This window comes from Podarcis raffonei, chromosome 2 (assembly GCF_027172205.1).
Source record: "Podarcis raffonei isolate rPodRaf1 chromosome 2, rPodRaf1.pri, whole genome shotgun sequence".
In the NCBI taxonomy this organism is placed as follows: Eukaryota; Metazoa; Chordata; class Lepidosauria; order Squamata; family Lacertidae; genus Podarcis; species Podarcis raffonei.
Genome location: NC_070603.1, coordinates 70023564 through 70045086, shown reverse-complemented (window position 1 = coordinate 70045086; position 21523 = coordinate 70023564). Strand labels below are relative to the sequence as shown.

At 48.4% G+C, this 21523-nt stretch overlaps 2 protein-coding genes across 2 annotated transcripts; both read right to left on the bottom strand.

The window, feature by feature from the left end:
- Nucleotides 1–3338: 3338 nt before the first annotated feature.
- On the bottom strand, nucleotides 3339–8245 carry LOC128408080 (uncharacterized). The gene is made up of 7 exons (XM_053377281.1): nucleotides 8154–8245; nucleotides 6947–7041; nucleotides 6586–6710; nucleotides 6154–6337; nucleotides 5785–5897; nucleotides 5599–5692; nucleotides 3339–4258 (listed from the first exon to the last, which is right to left on the bottom strand). The coding sequence occupies exons 2-7, from the start codon at nucleotides 7001–7003 to the stop codon at nucleotides 4172–4174; spliced, it is 660 nt and encodes a 219-aa protein (XP_053233256.1). The 5' UTR covers nucleotides 7004–7041; nucleotides 8154–8245; the 3' UTR covers nucleotides 3339–4171.
- On the bottom strand, nucleotides 8245–18966 carry LOC128408079 (uncharacterized). The gene is made up of 10 exons (XM_053377280.1): nucleotides 18825–18966; nucleotides 16431–16609; nucleotides 15020–15225; nucleotides 14525–14662; nucleotides 12919–13102; nucleotides 11158–11251; nucleotides 10276–10374; nucleotides 9979–10069; nucleotides 8992–9198; nucleotides 8245–8637 (listed from the first exon to the last, which is right to left on the bottom strand). The coding sequence occupies exons 1-10, from the start codon at nucleotides 18925–18927 to the stop codon at nucleotides 8460–8462; spliced, it is 1479 nt and encodes a 492-aa protein (XP_053233255.1). The 5' UTR covers nucleotides 18928–18966; the 3' UTR covers nucleotides 8245–8459.
- Nucleotides 18967–21523: the final 2557 nt, after the last annotated feature.

Genomic DNA, 21523 nt, shown 5'->3' with positions numbered 1-21523 from the left:
AAATATTTTGTCACACGTACTTTATGTTCCTGCCTTCCACAGCCAACCACCCTCCATGCATCTCTGAATTCATGTAATTGCACGAAAGGCAATTTGACCCAGCTTTCATTTGAATAGATTTACTGGGCTCTCTGAACTTGTAGGCCCATTGTAGGAGTATTCTAACCGACAGGGAGTCTGAAATCCCATTGCTTAATGGGATGCAATGGCTACTTGGTATTGTTCTTTAAGAAAAAGTTTCAAGACAGACCTGGTGCCAACTGATTTTCTGGATCTACTTCAGTCACCCTGATGACTTATGCCAGGAGAAAGGAGGAGTGCTGCCTTGTTTATTCTTCTTGACCTCTCAGTCTGGACAGACTGTCTGGACTGAGAATTAGAGGCACAATTTTACAATGATTCCACTGCTACCTGGATAGCTTATGTCAGAATGTAGTGCTTGAGCATTTGTGCTACGGGTTTCAGTCTTGTTCCTTGTGCTTTTCAACATCTACATGAACTGACTGAGTGACGTCATCCAGAGATTTGCCACCAGGAGTCATCAATAAGCAGATAACCCTCAGCTCCAGTTCTCTTTGACAGGTGAGGCAGGAAGCCCAATTCATCTAATTCCATCTGCTTTGAGGAAGTGCTGAACAAGTGCTTCTTCAGCACAGTCATGGACTGGATGTGGGCCAAGAAACTGAGGCTCAATGCAGGCAAGACCCGAGTCATTCTTGGTGAGTGGCTTGTCTGCCAAGGGGAGTGGTATTCATCCCACTTTTGATGGGGTTGCATTCCCTCTGGAGGAACAGGTTTATGGTTTCAGGGTGCTTCTTGAACCATATTTTGTCACCAATGGCACAAGTTTCCTCTGTGGCACAGAGCACTTTTTTTACCAGCTTAGGCTGGTTAAGCAGCCTTGGCATATATAGAGTGGCCTCAGCGATGCATGCTTTCATAGCCTCCAGGCTAGGGCTAAGCTAGATAGTACATTTGGACCTGTGTGGCTGATTTTTTAAAAGAAGGAAATAGGTGACAAGGGGGGTGTTGTCTCAGGAAGGTGAGCTAACACCCTTTGCTCCTACTATGATCCTGATCCGAATTCCCCCTTCCCCAGCACCAGCCACGCACATTGAGAGAAAAGCTCTCATCAGTACCCCAAGAGATCTCCTTCCATTGTAAAAAAGGAGGAATGGATTTACAGGATGCTGACCAGAGTGATGGATGTTGAGGGCTGAGGGTTAAAGCCCCTCTCCATGCTCCCTAGCTGCTCACCCACTATGTGCCAGCAATGATACCCCAAGAGCCACACAAGGTCAAACCCTGTGACAAACATCTTGTCTAAACTGGTACTGTCAGAAGGTTAGAGTACTGTGGGGCCTCTGGTGAGAAACCTTTGCTCAACATATGTGAGAATGGGTGGCAGATGCTTAGTGAAGAAAAGGCATGCTCTGCAACAGGGCTGAGGACCTGTGTTTGGACCCAACCCTCATCAGCCCCAGCCAGAGATGATGGGAGTTGTAGTCCAATAGCATTTGGAGGGTAACATGTTCCCCATCCCTGCTCTACTTACTCAAAGGATATTTACTACTAGAGAAGTTAAAAGAGGCTGGGGGGCAAGAAATACAGTAGTATTAAATTGGCAGGGTGAAGGGATCAGGCTACATAGCCAACAATACAAGCTTTTGGAGTGGAGTACCCCTTCTGCACAGCAACAGGAGTCCCTAAAGTTTGCAAGTCACTTGATGGTCTCAGTTACCTGCTTCCAAACCCCAGAAGTTTGGATCCGTCTCAGCAACAAGAGAGTGTACAATTCATGAGTAGCGAAAACAGAAGAGTAAGTTTATTGTACAGCTGTAGAACTGTCCAGGTAGAGTCACAACTGGGCAAGAAATACAGAACCCCCTTCTTCATGAATCTTTGAGGGGCAAGACAAGGGAATTCAGCACTAACACAGTTAACAGAGATTGCATCCATTAGCAGTGTAGATGGATACTCTCATTGCAAGCACCATCCTGAGACTGGCAGTCAGCATTGCTTGACCAGTTGGTTACCATGGGCATGTGATGTTTCTTGGTTACTCTGCAATCAGCTCTGTTCTCAAAATAGTAAAAATGGAAAAATCCCTGATAAGGAAATAGCACCGAAAGCCACAATGTAGCTCTCAAAAGTGGCATGTGGTTCCCAAAACAAGTATATGCTGATATTAATACAACCGGACAGCAGAGCTGATGTCAGGGGAAAAGCACTTGCTGCTTTGGCCTGTGTGCCTGTGAATGCCAGCTTGGCATACCCGGGCACACACAGGATGGCAATCTGGCACAATAGATTGTTTTCCTTCTTACACCACTGCCTAGCAACCAAGAGGGAACAAAAATAGGCTTCACAGAGAGAATTTGACTCCATTGTCCTAGAGCTTTTAGCTCTGGTTATCAAACTTTATATGCAGCCTAACTGGTGCGTTCAGTTCCTCATAACAAGCATCAATAGCAGCACCTGTGTCACTCATAGTGGGATATGGCTGTAGCTCCATGGTAAGGCATCTTCTCTGCATGCAGAGGGTCCCTGGTTCAATCCCTTGCATCTCCACATATGGCTGGGAAAGGCCCCAATATGAGACCCTGGAAAGCCATTGTCTGTGTGCAGTGCTAGATGGGTAAATGGTCTGACACAGCATGAAGCAGATTTCTGTGTACATCAGGCTTCCTACATCTACATCAGGCTTCCTCAACCTCGGCCCTCCAGATGTTTTGAGACTATAATTCCCATCATTCCTGACCACTGGTCCTGCTAGCTAGGGATCATGGGAGTTGTAGGCCAAAAGCATCTGGAGGTCTGAGGTGGAGAAAGCCTGTTCTACATGCTAGGTGAATGTTTGCAAATAGATATGTAACAAAATTAAGAGGAAAGCCACACAATTGTACAGACAGAAGCAGTGTGGGAGTTATAATTGCTCATCACCATTCTCATTGCCAGTAAGTAGGTGCCCCTAACACTTATATAATCACATTCCAGCAATAATCGCAATAGTGGTGCATGTGCTATCTGGGAGACAAAAATAATTTTCTCAGATACAAAGTATGGCATGTACAGAACAGGGAATGCGGTGTTGCTGCAACTGAAGCACATCCTGGAGTGAAGTTGTCTGGGCTCTGCCTAGCCCAGGGGTCAGCAAAATTTTTCAGCCATGGGCCAGTCCACCGTCCCTCAGACCATGTGGTGGGCTGGACTATATTTTGAAGAAAAAAATGAACAAATTCCTATGCCCCACAAATAACCCAGAGATGCATTTTAAATAAAAGCACACATTCTACTCAGGTAAAAACACCAGGCAGGACCCACAAGTAACCCAGAGATGCATTTTTTTAAAAAAGGATACATTCTACTCATGTAAAAACACACTGATTCCCAGACCGTCTGCGGGCCGGATTTAGTAGGCGATTGGGCCGCATCCGGCCCCCAGGCCTTAGGTTGCCTACCCCTGGCCTAGCCAGTGGCTAACAGCTGCATGTTTACTGCACTAACAACTTTGATCATGGGTCCGGAAAAGAATTTCAATCAATATGCATCAGCGTTTACTGCTGTTTTTAATTTTTAACCTTTCCTGGCTAGGCTGCATTATTTCTTAGAATATGAGTGCAAATTGCTTATACAGAGATGACTCATTGACATGAAAGCTTCCTGCCACATTTCAGGCTGGCTGGGGGCACCTAATCACTGGCTGTGTCTGGCCTTTTGAAGTTCTTGCATTCTGCCTTGAATGTGTAAGCTCAAATCTAATTTAAGTGCAGCAGGACATGGGCACGGGCAGAAGACAGCACCAAAGAAAAGATCACAGTTAATTATCCACATTAGCTTGTATGTTCTTGGTCGGCACAAGTTATTCTCATTGCAAATGTCATTTCACAGAATATGCTTGCAGGGACTGTGACGGCAGTAAAAGGGGAGGAAAGAGAGACACAGAAGCAAGGACTATGGGGAGGGGACAGGAAGCATCAGAGCACAGAAGCCTCACCCTTGACCACTGGAAGCCCCACCTAGTTGTTTCACTAGCTTCTGAGCATGCTGAACACACGTCTTTTGAAGCTTTCCTGCACAACCACAAAGGATGGAAATGTGCTCTTTGTTAAAATGGAAGCTGAGAGTCTCAGAGTCTAGGTCCTGGGTAGCACCCAGCAGGAGATTGAAGTCACCACCTGACCTGGGTCGCGAGCTGCTCCCCCGGGCGATAGGCCTTCCACATGCACACTGTGCCATCTAGAGAGACCGACACATACTGCAGGGAAGCAGAAAGGAGAACATGTCAGGGTGCAAGAGCGTCAGCGCCCTCTATGGGGCTGGATTCAGTGTCTCCATGCAGTCCATCGGTCACCGATGGTCCTCACTCATGTGGGTCTCAGACTGCATTGGTCTCCCATCCAACTGCATAGCACACTAGAGTGGGCGGCACCAGCCTGGGATCCACTATCAGTGCAAGCCAAGCTAGGATATCAGAACAAGATTTCCTCCTGCCACATTGCACCTTCCTGATACGCATGTGGGTGTGTGGGTGTACTTCTCCACAACTGACAGATTTGCATTAAAGCAATCAGTAAGGAAGCTGCTTTTTTTTTAAGAGTACGCTAAAAAAAAGTTAGTTGGCCAAAGACCCAAGTGACATTTGGTCAGACACCCAGCATGATTCAAGGAACAATGTTATAAGCCACATGTGTATTCTGCTTCTGGCATGGCTGGCTGTGCACAAATCAAGTCTGGGCCCCAGAATCCTCAGCAATATCCTCAGGACTCTGAGAGGCACACTCATGGCTTAAGCAGTGAGCCAACTCACTGTGTGCACATCTGACTTCCCACGTTCAGCTTAAGAACTTAAGAACAGGGCCTGCTGGACCAGACCAAAGGCCCATCTCGTCCAGCATTCTGTTCTCACAGCTGTCAAGCAGGTGCTCATGGGAAATCCACGAGCAGGATCTGTGTTTCCCATGTGAACAGAGAATACACTACAGAATCCTGTAGCAACTTCTGAGGCATATTCTTAGCTTGTAGAGGTCGCCCTTGCCTGCCCCACAAAGGATGGCTATTGCTGGCCTAGATACAAACTAGAGGAGGGCAGCCATGCTTGCTCCCTCAGTAGGATTCAGCTTATTGTCAGCCACTGTTAGTGAAGCCAGACAGAAACAGAAAACAGGTAATTATTTGTTCAGTCCACCCCTTGGCTGTGCTATGATAGGTAAACGTCTTGTAAACTGCTTTGAATTCTAAAATAAAAAAGGATTCAATTCCCCCTCTCCATTAAGTACTAGTTTGTTTGTAGGAGGACTGGAAGTGCAATATAATACTCTATTTAAACGACAAGAATACAGCATGGGGACAATTTTTTGGTAGTGTTGCCCAGCTCAAAAGTGGGCACGACCTCACTAAATGTCATCAACAGGCAGCTGACTCTCTGAACAGGATGCTGATAGATACAGATTAGGCACATGGCTCCAATATGCACCATCACAGTATATGCATTGCTTTGTGCTGGTCCATTCATGACTTGGACCTAAGAGTGGGAAAACTCCCAGCCCCCAGCTTTCTTGACCTTTTCCCCTAGGGGATGGTCCCTGTCTCTCCTACCTGCTCCATTTCTGGGACATGGATGAGTCCCTTGACGGAATCTTGGTGCCCTGTGTAACTTTGCACCTGCACTCCAGAATTTGGATCATAAACCCTGCAGGGAGAAAAAAGCAGAGCCATCAGCCTGTTCAAAGATGTGCTGCCTCTCATCCCTTTCTTTTCCACCACCTTATGGTACCAGCCTACCTGATGGTATCATGGACCCCTGCAAGAATGCAGCCATTGACCTGGTCGATGCAGAGGCAAGTAATCCCTCTGGAGGCTCTCAGGTTCTGCACACAGCATCCACCATCTTCGCTCTGTGTGAACCATTAAAAAAAAAAATCCTATCATCCCTGCTGCTGGATTTGAATGTTGGATTTGAAGTGGTCAAAAGCATGGAACTCTCTGGTCATTCCCTGGAAAATATTTCTGCCTGATCTGTATAATTCCCCCAAAAAACTTATTGGTCCAGAAATTCAACCAAGTTCTTCAGCAACTAGCCCAAAGTTTTCCTACCTCCCTGCTAGTGAATATACCCAAAATATGAAAGTCACCACCTGATTAAGGGCTTACCCAGAGCCGAATGGAGCCATCTTCAGCACCGCTAACCCACTTGTCCTCTAGTGGGTGCCAGACCAAGGCTACGACAGCAGCTTTGTGCCCACAGAGCTCAGCCAGGAGCACCAGTTCAGCACAGTGAGGATTGAAAGCACAGATAAAAACTCTGCCAGTGCTAGAAGAGAAAGCAAATTCCCTCCTGCCCGGTCCAGGAGGGTGTGGGCTGTGGATGCGGGAATGGCAAAAGACATGGGAAAATCGAATTAGCAGCCCTGGACCCAAAGATTAGGTTCCTGCAGGAGTGGCTTCATCCTTTCTATTACTGTTGTCCCCCACCCCCACTTTTCAGCAATACATCTCTCCTGCTTGGGAGGCCTCAAAGTGGTGTTTGAGAACATTCTGTGGCTTACCCACCTTTCAAATAAGCAGGCAGGCAGAATCACCCACCTCTTTGGGGAGTAGGCCATATCCAGGATGGGCCCGTTGTCCTCAGGTAGACTGGAAAAGGCGTTTTGCAAAGAGTGGTTGTGCAGGTCCCAAAGACACAGCTTTCCATCCCATCCTCCACTAAGCTACAATGAAATACAGCAAGGTGAAGTCTTGCTTTGCAATGCTGCCCCTCCCCTCCCCCTGCTTGCAGTGTGTGTTCTCTCTCTCTCTGGCACTGGCACTCACCCACATCCCCTCTCCTCCCTATATGTGCCATACAGGGTCTTCCTACAGCATCTCACTCTCTCCCTGCTGCCCATCAACAGAGACTGGGCTGTCTCATACAATGACATCCAAGTCCATTCTACGGTTCACTCACCAGGTAGGGGAAGTACAGTCCAGCATCGCCGGCTGCCACAGCAAGTGCTGTCACCATGCCCGTGTGCCCGCACAGCACTGTTCTGCAGGTGAAACCTATTTAAGGCAGTTCTGGCATGAGAGAGACAGTAGCAGGATGGAGAAGAGGAAAAAACAGGGACCGGAATCTCTTACACACTCAGGAGGTGGCTTCCCAAAAAAACCAGCCTGCGGTGCTTTTTATCCCCAGCTTGAAGAAAGGAGGGGAGGCACCAGTACCAAACGAAAACTAGAGAAACTAGATGAAATAAACTAGAGAAACATTCAGTGCCCCAGCATGGTTTGAAGGGAGATTTCATCAGGGACACTTAGGTGTACAACAAGTGGACTCAGGCACTTTTTCGTTTGCCCTGTGCCCAGAAAGCACAGGTCTCAGTGGTTTTCCACTTGTTCAGTGAATTCTAGGCATGAGTCCAAATGATTTTGCCTGTCCCCTGTTGCTTTCCCCTGGAAAACCCCTGGAAAATTGGAACAAATGACAATCCACAAAAAACCTGATTGCCGTTTGTTCTGTTTCAGCGCTAAACCATGGGTTTTCTGGGGGTGGGGAGTGGGGAGTGGCAGAGCAAGTGGAAGTGAGGATGACCCCAGTGTCCTATACAGTGCTCTGGTTCATTTGGTCCCGGACCATGGTATAGGCCTGCCAGGACAGCTGCCTTGTGTGGTGACTCCAGGTGGTAGCTTCTCAGTGAATGACTCCACCCACTCAGGCTGACTACTGGAGCCTCCTAGACAGCAAAGAGTGTAAGGGGGCTTCCTGGTCCAGTTGAGGCTTGCCTGAGCAACAAAGTCTTCCTGAGCTCTGGTGGGTTCCTGCAGCCTTGGCTGGTCTTTGGCCCTGACTCTCTTGCCACTCCTGATCTTCCTTCTAGACTCTGACTCACAAGTTTTCATTTGGTTCTGGCTTACTCTTCAGTCCTAACTACTGGCTTGTCTCAGACTACCCTTGATCCAGCCCTGCCACACAATGTTTTCCATCTAAGCTTGCAATCCTCACCCCACTTACTTGGGAATAAGCCCCACTGAATTTAATAGAACTTACTAGGCATGGTTAGGATTGGGCTGTGAAGTGTACTTATGGAAGGATACATTCAAAGTGCATTGAGCCATTCAATGTTTACTTTTGTGCACCTTTCCCCTCTGAGTTTACTCCAAACCACTTTCTTCACCTGCTACACAACTGCTTGAAGTGCCCTGGGTCTTCTCATCTTGAACACAGCTTGATGCCAATGTTTCAGAATTTTGATCCAACACAGGTGGGCATTGCTACAGCATGGGATGAAAATAACAAACCATTAAGGGAGCCTTTCTCTAGGAGAAATGTCACCCACTTCTCTTTTGTTTGTAATCCAAGGGAATTTTCTGAGCCAAAACCTGTGCTGCCATGCGGCTCCTAGTTGGCTTGCTTAAATAAATGTGGCTGGCTGGTTTATCTTTCTTATCTTGGAGGACAGAGGCCATTCACTTCCTGCGGCTTACCTGCAAGCACATGTCTTCTGTCTTCCATCCAAGAAGCAGAGGCTAGGACAGCGGTTTGCACTCACCTGGGCAGAAGGTTCAGCTTCTGGGATGAAGCTCTCAAACTCCCAGAGATAAATGTTCCCATCAGCTGCCGACACCACCAGGATATTCAACTCTTCAGCAAAGAGAGCCCTGGCAAAGGCCCAGGGCTTCGTTAGCAAGGCAGCAACTACCTTTCATCTGTCATTTCACAGCCAACATTACAGAAGCCAACTCTCCCCCCAAAATTAAATCATGCCCTGTTCTGGCCAGCTTGGTGACCATCACCCCTGACCATTAGTCATACTAGCAAGGGATGATGGGAGCATGGCTCCAACAATCTCTGGAGCATCACAGGTTGTCCAGCCCTGCTGCAAAGCAAATGGTGAAGGTCTGCCTGATCCCCAAGGAAGAAAGGGCAGTCCCTCGGTCTCTTCAAGACAAATTATGCTGTTGCCTCTCTGCTACAGTAGCACATACTCTTGGGCAGAGCACAATGACAGTTACCTAGTGAAGCCTATGCTTCCTTTTCGCATGTCTTTCTCTGCACTTTGGAACCTGGTGTAGCCACTCTGCTGCCCAACGGAGGCCTTTCCTGGCTTTCGGGGGGAATCTGGACGAGGCTGTGGCTTCTCCTTGCCATCCTCCTCCCTCTGCTGTGCCAAGGGGCCTCTTCTTTCCAGTTGGGCTTCACTTAGGTGGAAGGACTCCCTGCTGAAAGAAACAAAGACACACAGGATGTGTGTGGGGGGAGGAGTGTAGACCTGTGGCTGTGGACAGGGTTGTGGTTGAGGATGGGTGAGAAGGCTGGGAGCTCACAACGGCATGAGGAGCAGATGGCTGCAGGACTGGAGCAGGCGGAGAATGGGCAGCCGCAGAGGGCAGGGAGCACAAGGGACTAGGGTGGGCAGGTGTCTGCTTGTCTGCAAGCATCTCGTCTTTGTACAGCACTACTAACCATGACACGGTTAGAGCCAGATGCTGGAGAAGAACAACTTTTTGAAACTCCACTACAGAGATGGGAAATTTGTGACCCTCCTGATGTAGCTGGACTCTTAAGTTCCATCAGTCCCAGCCAGGGTGGCTGATTGACAGGGATGATGGGAGTTGTAGTCCAACACCCCCCTGACTTAATGAGAGATGGCAAGGGAGACTCCTCCTAGATCACAGCATTCCTCCAACCACATCTCTTCCAGGGGCTTGTGTTCTAGGTCAATGGCAGCTAATGACCAAGGGTAACACATTTAGTAGTTAAGCTCCTCTATTATTCAGGACACTAGTAGATAGCTTCTATCTGGACACCAAATAGCACAGACCTGCTACACTACAGAGTCTCCTCTGCCAGGGGCTGTGCTTCTTCTCCTTACCAACAGAAATCTGCAGCTCTTAGGCCAGCCTCTGCTCACTGCTGTACCTTGCAATAGGGGCTTCCCCAACCCATGTCACACACCAGGGACTGGCATCTCTTCTAGGTCTGTGGGGATGAAACCTTACCTGTAGATGAAGGGAGAGATGTAGCTCTTCTCCCACTTCTGTAGCATCCCACTGCTGTCCCCACTGAAGAGCAAAACGGGCTCCTTTTTGGCTGGTGGAGATACATTCAGAAGGTCAAGCAGGGGCAGCAGGGGCTTCGGAAAACCAGACAAAAGTTTTATTGCTGGACACATAAAACTCAACCCCGGCCCTTGTCCCAGCCACATAAGGCTCTTATAGCTTTTAACCTCACCTGACGGAGCTTGTGCATCTGGGGCTGGAGCTGTTGCAGAGTTAGAGATATATATGGCTTCTTACCATAAGCTAGGCACTCTAGGGGGTGTTTACAAGGCAGCACTGTCAGGCATCCCAACTCGCTGTAGCGCCAGACGAGTATTTGCTGCGGCTTTGCTGTGCCTGGAAGAAGGAAATGTTCTGTGTTTCTTAAAATTACTTGGGTTATTCTAAAAAGCTCTTGCCATCCACTGAGCCTTATAATATCTCTGAAGAAGCTGAGTGGGAAATCACCTTGTGTTAAATTAGAAAAGCATGCATAGATCTCACAACACCTGTTCGCATGAAACTGGAATCTCTGGATATAAATCTGGGATCTGTGTGGGAACCAACAGGAACATAAGAAGAGCCTGCTGGATCAGACAAAAAAACCTGTTCCCACAACAATTAACCAGATGTCCATGGGAACATTTAGTCTCTCCCAAGTGCTTTACCCATCCTGGGTCTGAATGCAATAAGCACACGGGCCTACCAAGGTCACCACCTGGTTCTGTGATGAAAGCCCTTTTTTGTACTAATTAATCAATTTTTACTACTTTTATATCATGCCTTTCCTTCAAGGAGTTCAGGGCAAAAGACCTAGTTTACTCACCCCATGTTTTCCTCACAACAATCCAGTGGCATAAGCTAAACTGGGAGAGGGTGATTGGCCAAGGAGGCCCAGCAAGCTTTGTGGCTGAGTGGTGGAATGAACCTGGATATCTCCAATGCCAATTCAACGCTTTCACCACTGGGTGCCATACTGTTCTAATATCTTCCACTAAAGCTATTTTCTCCTAACTGCATGAAAGGACATGGCCTACAGATAAGAAGAGATGCTGAATCTAACATTGGCGGCTGAGAGACCAGGTGAGGCCTTGTATTGCAGATATTGGGGGGGCATCTGTACTCTACTGGAGAACTCACCTATCACATGCCTCGAGTCTGGCAAGCTGAGAAGCTGCTGAAGAGCAGGCCCATCTTTCTGTTGGCCTTGGAATGTGGATATGAACTGTGAAACCTGAAAGCAGATCAGCACAAAGAATTCAGAACAGGTTGGCCATTTAATACCTGTTTCTCCTTATTCTTCCTATAAATGTGGAATGGTACACAAGAGCCATCTTTACTTAGGGATCAAAGACCTATCAAAAAGAGCTGTGCTAGGGGCACTTGTTCAGTGGACTTTTTAGCTTTGGTGAGCACATGACAGTACTTGGGATGGAACTGTGAAATGCAGTTGGATCTGGTATTGAAAGCTACAAAGAAATGTTATTTTTGAGTATGTTTTGGGGGAGTTTGCAGATCCAGGAATACAGTGTTAGAGGCGCTAATGGCTTTTGAAGCATCCACCCAATGGAAATAGCAATTGAAAAACATGTTCAGGAAGAGGCCCTGAGAATGGGAGGATACAACAGCTAAGGAAATGAGAAGAGACAGGATTTAATCTTCAGTATATCTGCCACCTGACATTTGGAAGAAGATCAGAGTAATTTTTCAATATAAAATGGCTGTGTATAGTTTTTATGTCATCTGTATCGTGTCATTAATCAGGCAAAATGGGTCTGATCTGTCAAGGTAAGGCAGCTTGTTAAAAGAAACGTGCTCCATCAAAGAGTGTTCTTTTTGACATGGGTAATTTTTCATATGATAAAAACTAAACAATATGAGGAGCTGAGGCCAACTAAGGACAGGCAATTCTACAAGGAAAAATCATCCCATAGAACAGCTCCCATAGGAACAGGGGACGTTACGTACGTTGTTCCAGGTCAGTCTATCCAGCCCAGTATTTATCCAGTCTATCCAGCCCAGTATTTAATACTTTGAGTGGCAGCAGCTCCTTCAGGTCTCAGGAACTGATTGCTCCCATTACTTAGGTCATTTTAAGTGGAGATGCCGGGGACTGAACCAGGGGCCTTTTTTTGACGCAAAGCTTACTATTGTACCCTCCCCTCACAAGGCACTGGTCCCCAGGCATCTTTTACTGGTAACCACCAATAAGCCAAATACAGTAATGCCATGCATGGAGGATTAGACTGCATGGCAGGCTTTAAATTGACTTCCAAGTCTGGAAATCTGTCCCAGACAAAATGGCACCTTAGCACATTCTGCAGAACCAAGTGATAAAGCTTTTGTGAGCCGCTCTGCTTCAGGCTGCTGTGGGTTGAGGATGGCACACTTGAATATGCCCCATTCAACTTTCACTCCTGCAGTCTGAAGTAACAGCCCATGAAAAGGCACCCTACAAAATCCTGCTTCATGTGTAACATGGATGAGCAACAGGATCCTGGGCTTATCGGTCCCCATTTGCACAGCATGGCCAAACCCTTGGCAGCAATTGTTTTCCACTAGGACTGTGGCCTTGCTGGAAGAAAACAAAACACTGGACAATGCTAGCTTATATAGTCCTAATGCACATGCCTAATACACTAAGACTGCGGGCAAGTGTGGGAGTTGATTGGCGCAGCCTGGCAGCGCATGTGGAGAGAGGCAGCTGGCTTATTCTCTTGGCCACAATTCACAAAGACAGAAAGGGAAAGAAAACACACTGGGGCCTTTTGCCCTCCCTCCCTATGCTAGTTGAGGCGGACGCAATGCTAATCCATCACCAGTAGAGGGCTCCTTATAATAACAAGTTCATTGATCTTTCGGCGGAGGTGTACATGGAAATGCCACACTTAAGTCGCTCACTATTTCCCCAGACTGAGGCTCATAGAGGGTGGGCTGGGTTGTGCCACTGGTGATCCAGAGGATGCCAACAGATGCCACGTAGCAGAGTCCAGTAATGTTCCTGGTGAAGGGGCCAAGGCGCTGGATGAGCTTCCCATCCTGGGACCAGATGCCAACTGTCTGGTCAAAAGAACCTGAGAGCACCCTGCAGAGGAGATCACAGACCAGAGGGAGGGTCAGGGAAGCAGGACTTTGGCAGTGCAGTGGGGGAGCAGGGCTGCGCTTACATTTCCCAAGCAAAGACTTCACACCCCCTATTTAAACCCAGGGCTCCCTTTCTAGTGAATCATTGAAAGCAGGAGAAAATATAACATTTCTTTTTTCTTTAAGCAAAGTGTTCTTATTTTACACTTCCCCAAGCGGAACACACTCAAAGCCTCTCCCTCCTGGCCAGAGGTTCGAGTAACATCCTGTGGCTTCCAGTTCCTCTTTGTGGTAAACGTCATCCTTCCAGAGCCCTCTGGCTCTAGATCTGCCACTTAGAGCCCCAGCCTCTGCAACAGAAATCCATTCAGAGAAGGAGGCATCTCCTCCTGCTTCTCCTTTCCCCATCACCATGTTAACTTCTCAGGAAAGGAAGGAAGCTGCAACGGGAGGGGGAGGGAAAGGAGGAGGGAGCAAAACCCAAATAGTATTTCTTTATTTAAAAAATGGAGAAGAAATATAACCTAGGAAACGTGAATCAGAGGGGGCGGAAGCAGGAATTAAGGACTGTAAGGGAAGAGAATTTATGCAGAGTACATTATACAAGGTGGTAGGTGTGCATTCAGCGCACAGTGATTCTCACTTTCTATATGTGAGAGCAAATTTAGCTCATCCTTGTCCTTCAATTGTATGCTTCCATCCACACCACAGCAGATCTCTTTGGATTTGCCCTTTTGAAGTGACTAAAGAGGGAATCCTGCTTTGTCTCGTTTCCCTGTCCTTATGCCAGAATGAGGAACTTTTTTCAGCTCGAGTGAGAGGCCACATTCTCTTCCTGGGGCCTCGTGCCAGCAGTGGGCAGAGTCAGAGGCAAAAATGGGCAGAGTCATTGGTATGACTCCTACCTTTCCTACAGTAAAAGCCAGAGGTTTCTACGCATGCCCACATCCAGGCGAACAAGAGGCATTGTCGCAACTCAACAGCATATTCTTGCCATGCAAAAGCACTTGAGTGGGATGCAGAGCAGGATCAGTCAAGGGCACAGCTTGTGGATGGAGGTGCATGGCCTGGGACAAGTCCCAGGAGTCATTCAAAGAGGTCTGGAGGTCTACCCCTGGCCCCGGTTCTGAAGTTTCCCACCCCTGTTCTACATAAGAATTGTGGCACCAGGAAGCTGTCATGCAAGTACAACATAAGATTATCCTTCAGCACAAAAGTCTCCCCTCAGTCCACTGCTGCTAGTACCTAACTGGCTACTCTTGCCTAGTACCTTCCTGTTTGGGGGGGAAGGAGAGTCAATTAGATGCTGACCAGTCATGGGTCACGTAGCAGGAGAGCACCTCTTGACAAATGCCTTCACACACACAACCCATTATCCAGATCCCACGGCCTAGGTGGCCTGCCCTTTGCACTGAGCTTGTACCTTGTGGTTTCTTGCTGCCGCACCAGCAGCAGGTGAGTGATGGCTGCACGATGGGCACGTGGGATGCAGTGCTTGGTTGTCAGGCCCTTCCTGCCTGGAGTCTGATAGGTGTCAAAGATCAGCAGCTTCTTGTCATACCTGGGAAGGGAAGGGACTGTTGGATCTACTGAAGCTGGATTCTGAGGCTGGTGTGGCTTAAACCTCCCCATGGTGGGAGAGAGGGAGCTTTGGTTTCAAAGCAGAGCTGCAGATTCCCTCCTTGGGAAAATGTGTATGACTCACTGCTTCACAGTCATCCAGAAACCACATTATTACTGTCACCTTGCTGGAGACCATCTCACTCCCTTCCAGCAGGGCCTGTTTGATAAGGTTCTGCATGACATGAGTAGCATATGATAGAAGCATTTCACAAAGCTGTAAGTATTACAGGGGGTCTGTACTTTGAACCCATCTGCAGAAGGAGCCCATTCTTCACTCCCGCAACTCCCAACTTACCCTGCTGTGTATATTTGGTTGTCCAGGCAGGCGATGCAGGACACGATGTCTGTGTGTGTGTGCTCGGAAAAGCCCTGGGCCATGTGGACCACGTGGCCAGATTCTCTCCTTTCATCCAAGGGGAAAGCCATCAGGCGTCCCTTGCTGCCACAGAGCAGGAGATGCCGAGCCAGGCTGATGGACAAGGTGAAGATAGGGTAGCCTAGCTGGAGGGAGGGAAAGTGGGGACTGGCTTGAGTGCAGGAAGACTGTGCACAAAATAATAGGCTCTAGGGACTCAGGAAGGCAATACTGCCTAGTTCTCACCCTGCAAGACTCTCTGGAAGGGCCTGGTCTTACATAGATTTTATTGGGGTTAGACCAGCAGGGCACTCGAGGCCCAGAAGACAGCAAAATCTATTCCTGTCTTCAGTGCTTTTTTAAAAAGAAATAAAAGGTCCGGTACTCACCATGAAGTTGTTGCAGTAAGTGCCACACTTTTAACATTTGGTGTGGGGGGGGGAGGTGTGGGCACCGAAAACCCTTGAGTAGCCCCCAGAAGAAAGCACTGCCTGTCTTGCAGAATGAACATGACACTTCAAGGCTCAAATATTTTATTTATTCATTACATTTCTATATGGCCCTTCATCTGAAGATTGCAGGGTGGTTTACAAAATAAAAACACAAAAATGTACAGCATACTAACAAAAACAATACCCCTTCCCCTGCTGAAAAGGTCATAGATTGTTTAGTTAGCCAAACAATATTTAGGAAGCTGCCTTCTACCCCAGGGACAGGGAACCTGCAGCTTTTCATATGTTGTTGGACTACAACTCCCATCATCCCTGAGGCTTGGCTGGGGCTGGTGGGAGTTCTGGAAGGCCACAGCTTAGGCACACCAGGTCTGCACTGACTGGCAGCAGCTTTCCAGGGTGTCAGACAGATGTCCTTTCCAGCGCTACCTGGAGAAGCTGGGAACTGAGCCTGGGGCTTCCTGTATGCAATGCATGTGCTCTGCTCCTGAGTTGCAGCCCTTCATGGGAATACTGGTTGGGGCAAGTTCTCCTTTATCCTCAGAAGCCTCAGTTAGTAGGTGCAGAAAGTGAGATCTCTACCTAAATTGCAGCTGTAGCATCCCAGGAATCCCCAGAATTGAGCAAGAGCTTAGCACAATCACTCTCTGACAGGGTTTCCCATACTTGGGGCTCCAGCTGTTTTTGGACTACAATTCCCATCATCCCTAGCTAGCAGGACCAGTGTTCAGGGGTGATGGGAATTGTAGTCCAAAAACAGCTGGAGGCTCAAGTTTGGTAAACCCTGTTCTATGATATCTGATCAATGCCATGCAATGACTTACAAACTTCAGAAAAGCAACTGTGTCATTACTCTTGGCCTGCACTGACCCCAGGATGTAATACGGTGTGGTTCTTACCTGGATGCGGTCAAGCACAGTGCCGCCTACAGCCCACACGAGCACGGAGCCATCATTGGAAGAAGAGAAGAGGAGTCGTGCCTGCACCCAGGACTGGAAGTGGGTGACTCGGCCAGCATGCTCCTTGGCGCAGAGGGACATGCGCCCATTCTCCACGTCCCACCATTTGATAACTCCATCTATCAGGGCAAGAAGGGTGACAATACAGCTTGTTTAGCTAGGGACTCATTTTGGAAGGAACGTCTCCAGCTCATTTGGAGAGAGATGCCTTAAGGAAAAATCTGACGGGTTTTGAATGAGGGCACTGTGCTAGCATGACATTCCCTGATGAGAACTCAAGCATAAATTCAGAGGTCATATGAGGACATGAGCTGAAAGCATGTAGATGAGACAGAAAGCAGACTCTTGGTTCAGGTGATAGATATACTGTGTTTTGGGCTGTACTCTTGTTGTGGGGATGGAAATGGTGGTCTATTATGTGATGTAACTGTCCAAGATTTGGGCATGTTGTACAAAGCAGGCATGGAAGTTGGGTAGAATTTAATGCTGTAATGCTCACAAAGAACTGGATAAAATCACGCAGATTCGGGAAGAAGTAGACTCCACCGTGGGAGCAGGGCCGGGGTGGGAGAGTGCTAGAGTCCTGTCTAGTCAAGTTGCGTGGGATCAATTCCAATCTGTTACCTCCGAGGATGTGGACAGGCTGCTTGGACGAGTGAAGCCAACCACCTGTCTCCTGGATCCTTGCCCATCCTGGCTTATAAAAGCTAGCCGGGAAGGACTGGGCAATGGGCTTTGTGGGGTGGTGAATGCTTCCCTCCGTGAGGGAGCCTTCCCAGACCCGCTGAAAGAGGCGGTTATTAAACCGCTTCTTAAAAAACCATCTTTAGATGCGGCCACGATGGCCAACTATCGCCCAGTCTCAAATCTTCCATTCTTGGAAAAGGTGATTGAGCGAGTGGTTGCTGAACAACTCCAGGCACGCCTGGAAGAAGCGGACCATTTGGATCCCTTCCAGTCGGGATTCAGGCCTCATCATGGGACTGAAACTGCCTTGGTCGCCCTGGTTGATGATCTCCAGCGGGCTAGGGACAAAGGTGAGAGCTGTTTCCTAGTTCTGCTGGATCTCTCAGCGGCGTTTGATACCATTGACCATAACATCCTTCTGGACCATCTTGAGGGGCTGGGAGCTGGGGGCACTGTCATACAGTGGTTCCGCTCCTTCCTCCTGGGCCGTGTTCAGAAAGTGGTGGTGGGGGATGAGTGTTCAGACCCCTGGGCTCTCACTTGTGGGGTGCCTCAGTGTTCTGTCCTCTCCCCCATGCTTTTCAACATTTACATGCAGCCACTGGGAGAGATCATCAGGAGGTTTGGGCTGGGTGTTCATCAGTATGCGGATGATACCCAGCTCTACCTCTCTTTTAAATCAGAACCAGTGAAGGCGGTGAAGGTCCTGTGTGAGTGTCTGGAGGCGGTTGGAGGATGGATGGCGGCTAACAGATTGAGGTTGAATCCTGACAAGACAGAAGTACTGTTTTTGGGGGACAGGAGGCGGGCAGGTGTGGAAGATTCCCTGGTCCTGAATGGGGTAACTGTGCCCCTAAAGGACCAGGTGTGCAGCCTGGGAGTCATTTTGGACTCACAGCTGTCCATGGAGGCACAGGTCAAATCTGTATCCAGGGCAGCTGTTTACCAGCTCCATCTGGTACGTAGGCTGAGACCCTATCTGCCTGCGGACTGTCTCACCAGAGTGGTGCATGCTCTGGTTATCTCCCGCTTGGACTACTGCAATGTGCTCTACGTGGGGCTACCTTTGAAGGTGACTCGGAAACTACAACTAATCCAGAATGCGGCGGCTAGACTGTTGACTGGGGCGGCCGCCGAGACCATATAACACCGGTCTTGAAAGACCTACATTGGCTCCCAGTACGTTTCCGAGCACAATTCAAAGTGTTGGTGCTGACCTTTAAAGCCCTAAACGGCCTCGGTCCAGTATACCTGAAGGAGCGTCTCCACCCCCATCGTTCTGCCCGGACACTGAGGTCCAGCACCGAGGGCCTTCTGGTGGTTCCCTCATTGCGAGAAGCAAAGCTACAGGGAACCAGGCAGAGGGCCTTCTTGGTAGTGGCGCCCGCCCTGTGGAACGCCCTTCCAGCAGATGTCAAAGCGATAAACAACTACCTGACATTCAGAAGACATCTTAAGGCAGCCCTGTTCAGGGAAGTTTTTAACATGTGATATTTTAGTGTATTTTTGGTTTCTATGGAAGCCGCCCAGAGTGGCTGGGGAGGCCCAGCCAGATGGGCGGGGTATAAATAATAAATTATTATTATTATTATTATTATTATTATTATTATTATTATTATTAAATGTACCTCCCTAGCTAGGACTCACCTTCAAAGCCGGTGAGGCACTCCCGTCGTGCTGAATGGTAGCCAAGAGCTGTTATGGGGCGTCGATGATGTTCTTTCACCTTCAGATGCTCTTGCATAGCCATGACTGAGATTAGGGCCAGAGAATGTGAGGAAACACAGGGTCACCCCCTCTGGCCAGCTTTGGGGGAAGTCGGCTTGTTTGGCGAGGACCACCCAGTCAACAGAAATTGTGTTGCTGCTAAGTAGCAGGCTGGAAGCAGCCTCAGTATAATGAGCCGGCTTGCTAATAGTTTCCCTAGGGAATCTTCTCTGGACCCATTAAAAAACAAGCAAACCCAAGACTTGCCCTATGAACTTTTACCTGCAGAAAGCTTTTATTGACTGGGTGAGAAAAGTTGTACCATCTCAACTTTTCTCCTCTAACCTGCTGATAAAGGGACCCTTGCCCTCCTAGGGGCTTCGTGTCATCCTATAAGAGCAAAGAGGGTCTGTTGAGTCCTGCACACGCATCCAACTCTTCCTCTGCGCGCGCGCTCTCTCCGCTCCCTTCCTGCGCCCCATCTGATGAGGGAGAGGCGACGGTTCCCTCCGCAGCTTCCCACCCTTTCTCAGGCTGCTTCCTTCGCAGTCTCTGGGGAAGAAAAGAACCAAGCGGCAACGCAGCACCCTCCGCCTCCTTCCCGAGACTTGCCCGAATACGCAGCGCGCGCACCAAGGCGCCCGGGGACGTTTCTTCGAAGGCTCCGGCTGTGGCGCCTGTGGAGAGAGAGATGAAGTCGGATTTCTCGTTTATACTTCCTGCTCCTGTCTCCATGGAAATGCAGAGAGGGCGGGAAGGAGCCAATGCCGGGGCTCCCGCCTTGCTGCGGCTTTTGGGCGTCGTGGGAGTCCAAAGCAGAGCCGCCGAGTCTCCCAGGCGCCAGGGTCGGCCTTCGCGTGCAGAATCGGAGAACCGCGCGCGACGTGGGGACCGTCCTGAAAGGCTGGCCCCTTCAAGGGCTCGGCCGGGTCACCTTTCCCTAACACCCGGCGAGGTGCAGGGAGGGCAGATGCCCCCCCCATCAAGTAAATAAATAAAAATACGTAACTAACTAACTGAGCAATTGCGTCGCATATAGCTCGGTTCTGCCCCCCTAACAAAAGTCCTGCACCCCGCCTTAACATAAATCCTGGCTATGCCCATGACTTGCATTTTAATTTTCTTTCTTTAACGAGAGTAATATACTGCTTAATCGACAAAAACCTCTAACAAAGCAGCGTTGTTGTTATTTACTTCATTTATGAATGATATAAATGGACTTAACGCAGCACAGAGGATGGAGCTCGCTCTTCCTAGGAGGCAATGATGGCCACCAACTTCGATGGCTTTGAAAGAGGATTAGACAAATTCATGGGAGGAGAAGGCTATCGATGGCCACTAGCCGTGACTGGCTATGCTCTACGTCCACAGTTGGAGGCAGCAATGATTCCCAATAACAGTTGCATCTCTCTCTCTCTCTCTCTCTCTCTCTCTCTCTCTCTCTCTCTCTCCCTTTTGAAGAACAGGTTCCCTGGGTCTTTTCTCTCTGTAAATGTGGACAATCAGCTTCACAGTCCTTAGAACACAGTCCCTTTTTGTTGCAATAGACTAAGCCCTCTCTGGAAATTGCATAGGCCTTGTATTACAGCACAACTGATAACATTGTGCATAACAGTAACTGCACAAATCTCCCATTATGAGGAAAGACCCCATCTGGTGTATTGTACCTTTGGAGGCAACAACCAGCATGAGGTTCACTGGGAATGTGGATATAATGTGGATATAATTTGAAGCGCCATGGAAGATACAGGTCAAATGAACAGTAAGAGAATGAAAGAGTATGAAAATAAAATATGAAAAATTTGGCTGCTGCAGTACTAAAAACGAATGCAATTTGCAACCTAAACATTTGCTGGAATGTCAGGCATGAATATGAAGTTCTTGCTGAAGTACTATATATAGATACAAAACATAGCCAAGTAGGAGAGAACCACCCACAATCATTGTCCAAAGCCTGAAAAATTCAGACAAGTAGCAGATCCATTCTTCCTGCCTCTTGCTCCCGTTGCATGACATGATCTAGAAAAGTGACAAGATGATTGCAGCACATATGACAGGAAGGAGGGGGACGTGGGCTCAGAGCTTTAGCCTTCATGCCACAGAGTCCAACAAAGCTGGAATCGAAAGCACTCGTATGCATTCATACACTTTCCAGGTGGGTCAGAGTCTTTCTCAAGGAACAGAGGCACTGGTACCTTTCTGACTGTAAGTGTGGAGGGTGAACAACCCTTTTCCTCTTTGGGACAACCTTCCAGGGCACAATGCAAATAAGTGGGGGGCAGGTGGAGCAATTAATACAAATTTTTCCCTTGTACACTTGGCTGGCTTCCATATACCCTCACACACTCCTCTCCAGGGATGGAAAAACGCGTCAACTTTGGCTTTCCCAATTTTTCATTTTCCCACTCCCACCAGCATCCAGATTCCTCTGCCGAGGAACCAAGAGAGGTGCATTTTTTGTACTCCCCCATCTGTGCTACAGGAAGGAGCCAACCCCCTGACCCCACCATCCACCATCCTATCTCGGATGGCAGCATTTTTGTTGTCTGTTGAGAACTACCTGTTATAAATTACCACCAGAAGCATATTTGCCATAAATAAGAGTGTTTTCTTCATGACTGATGCAGTCCATATAGAAC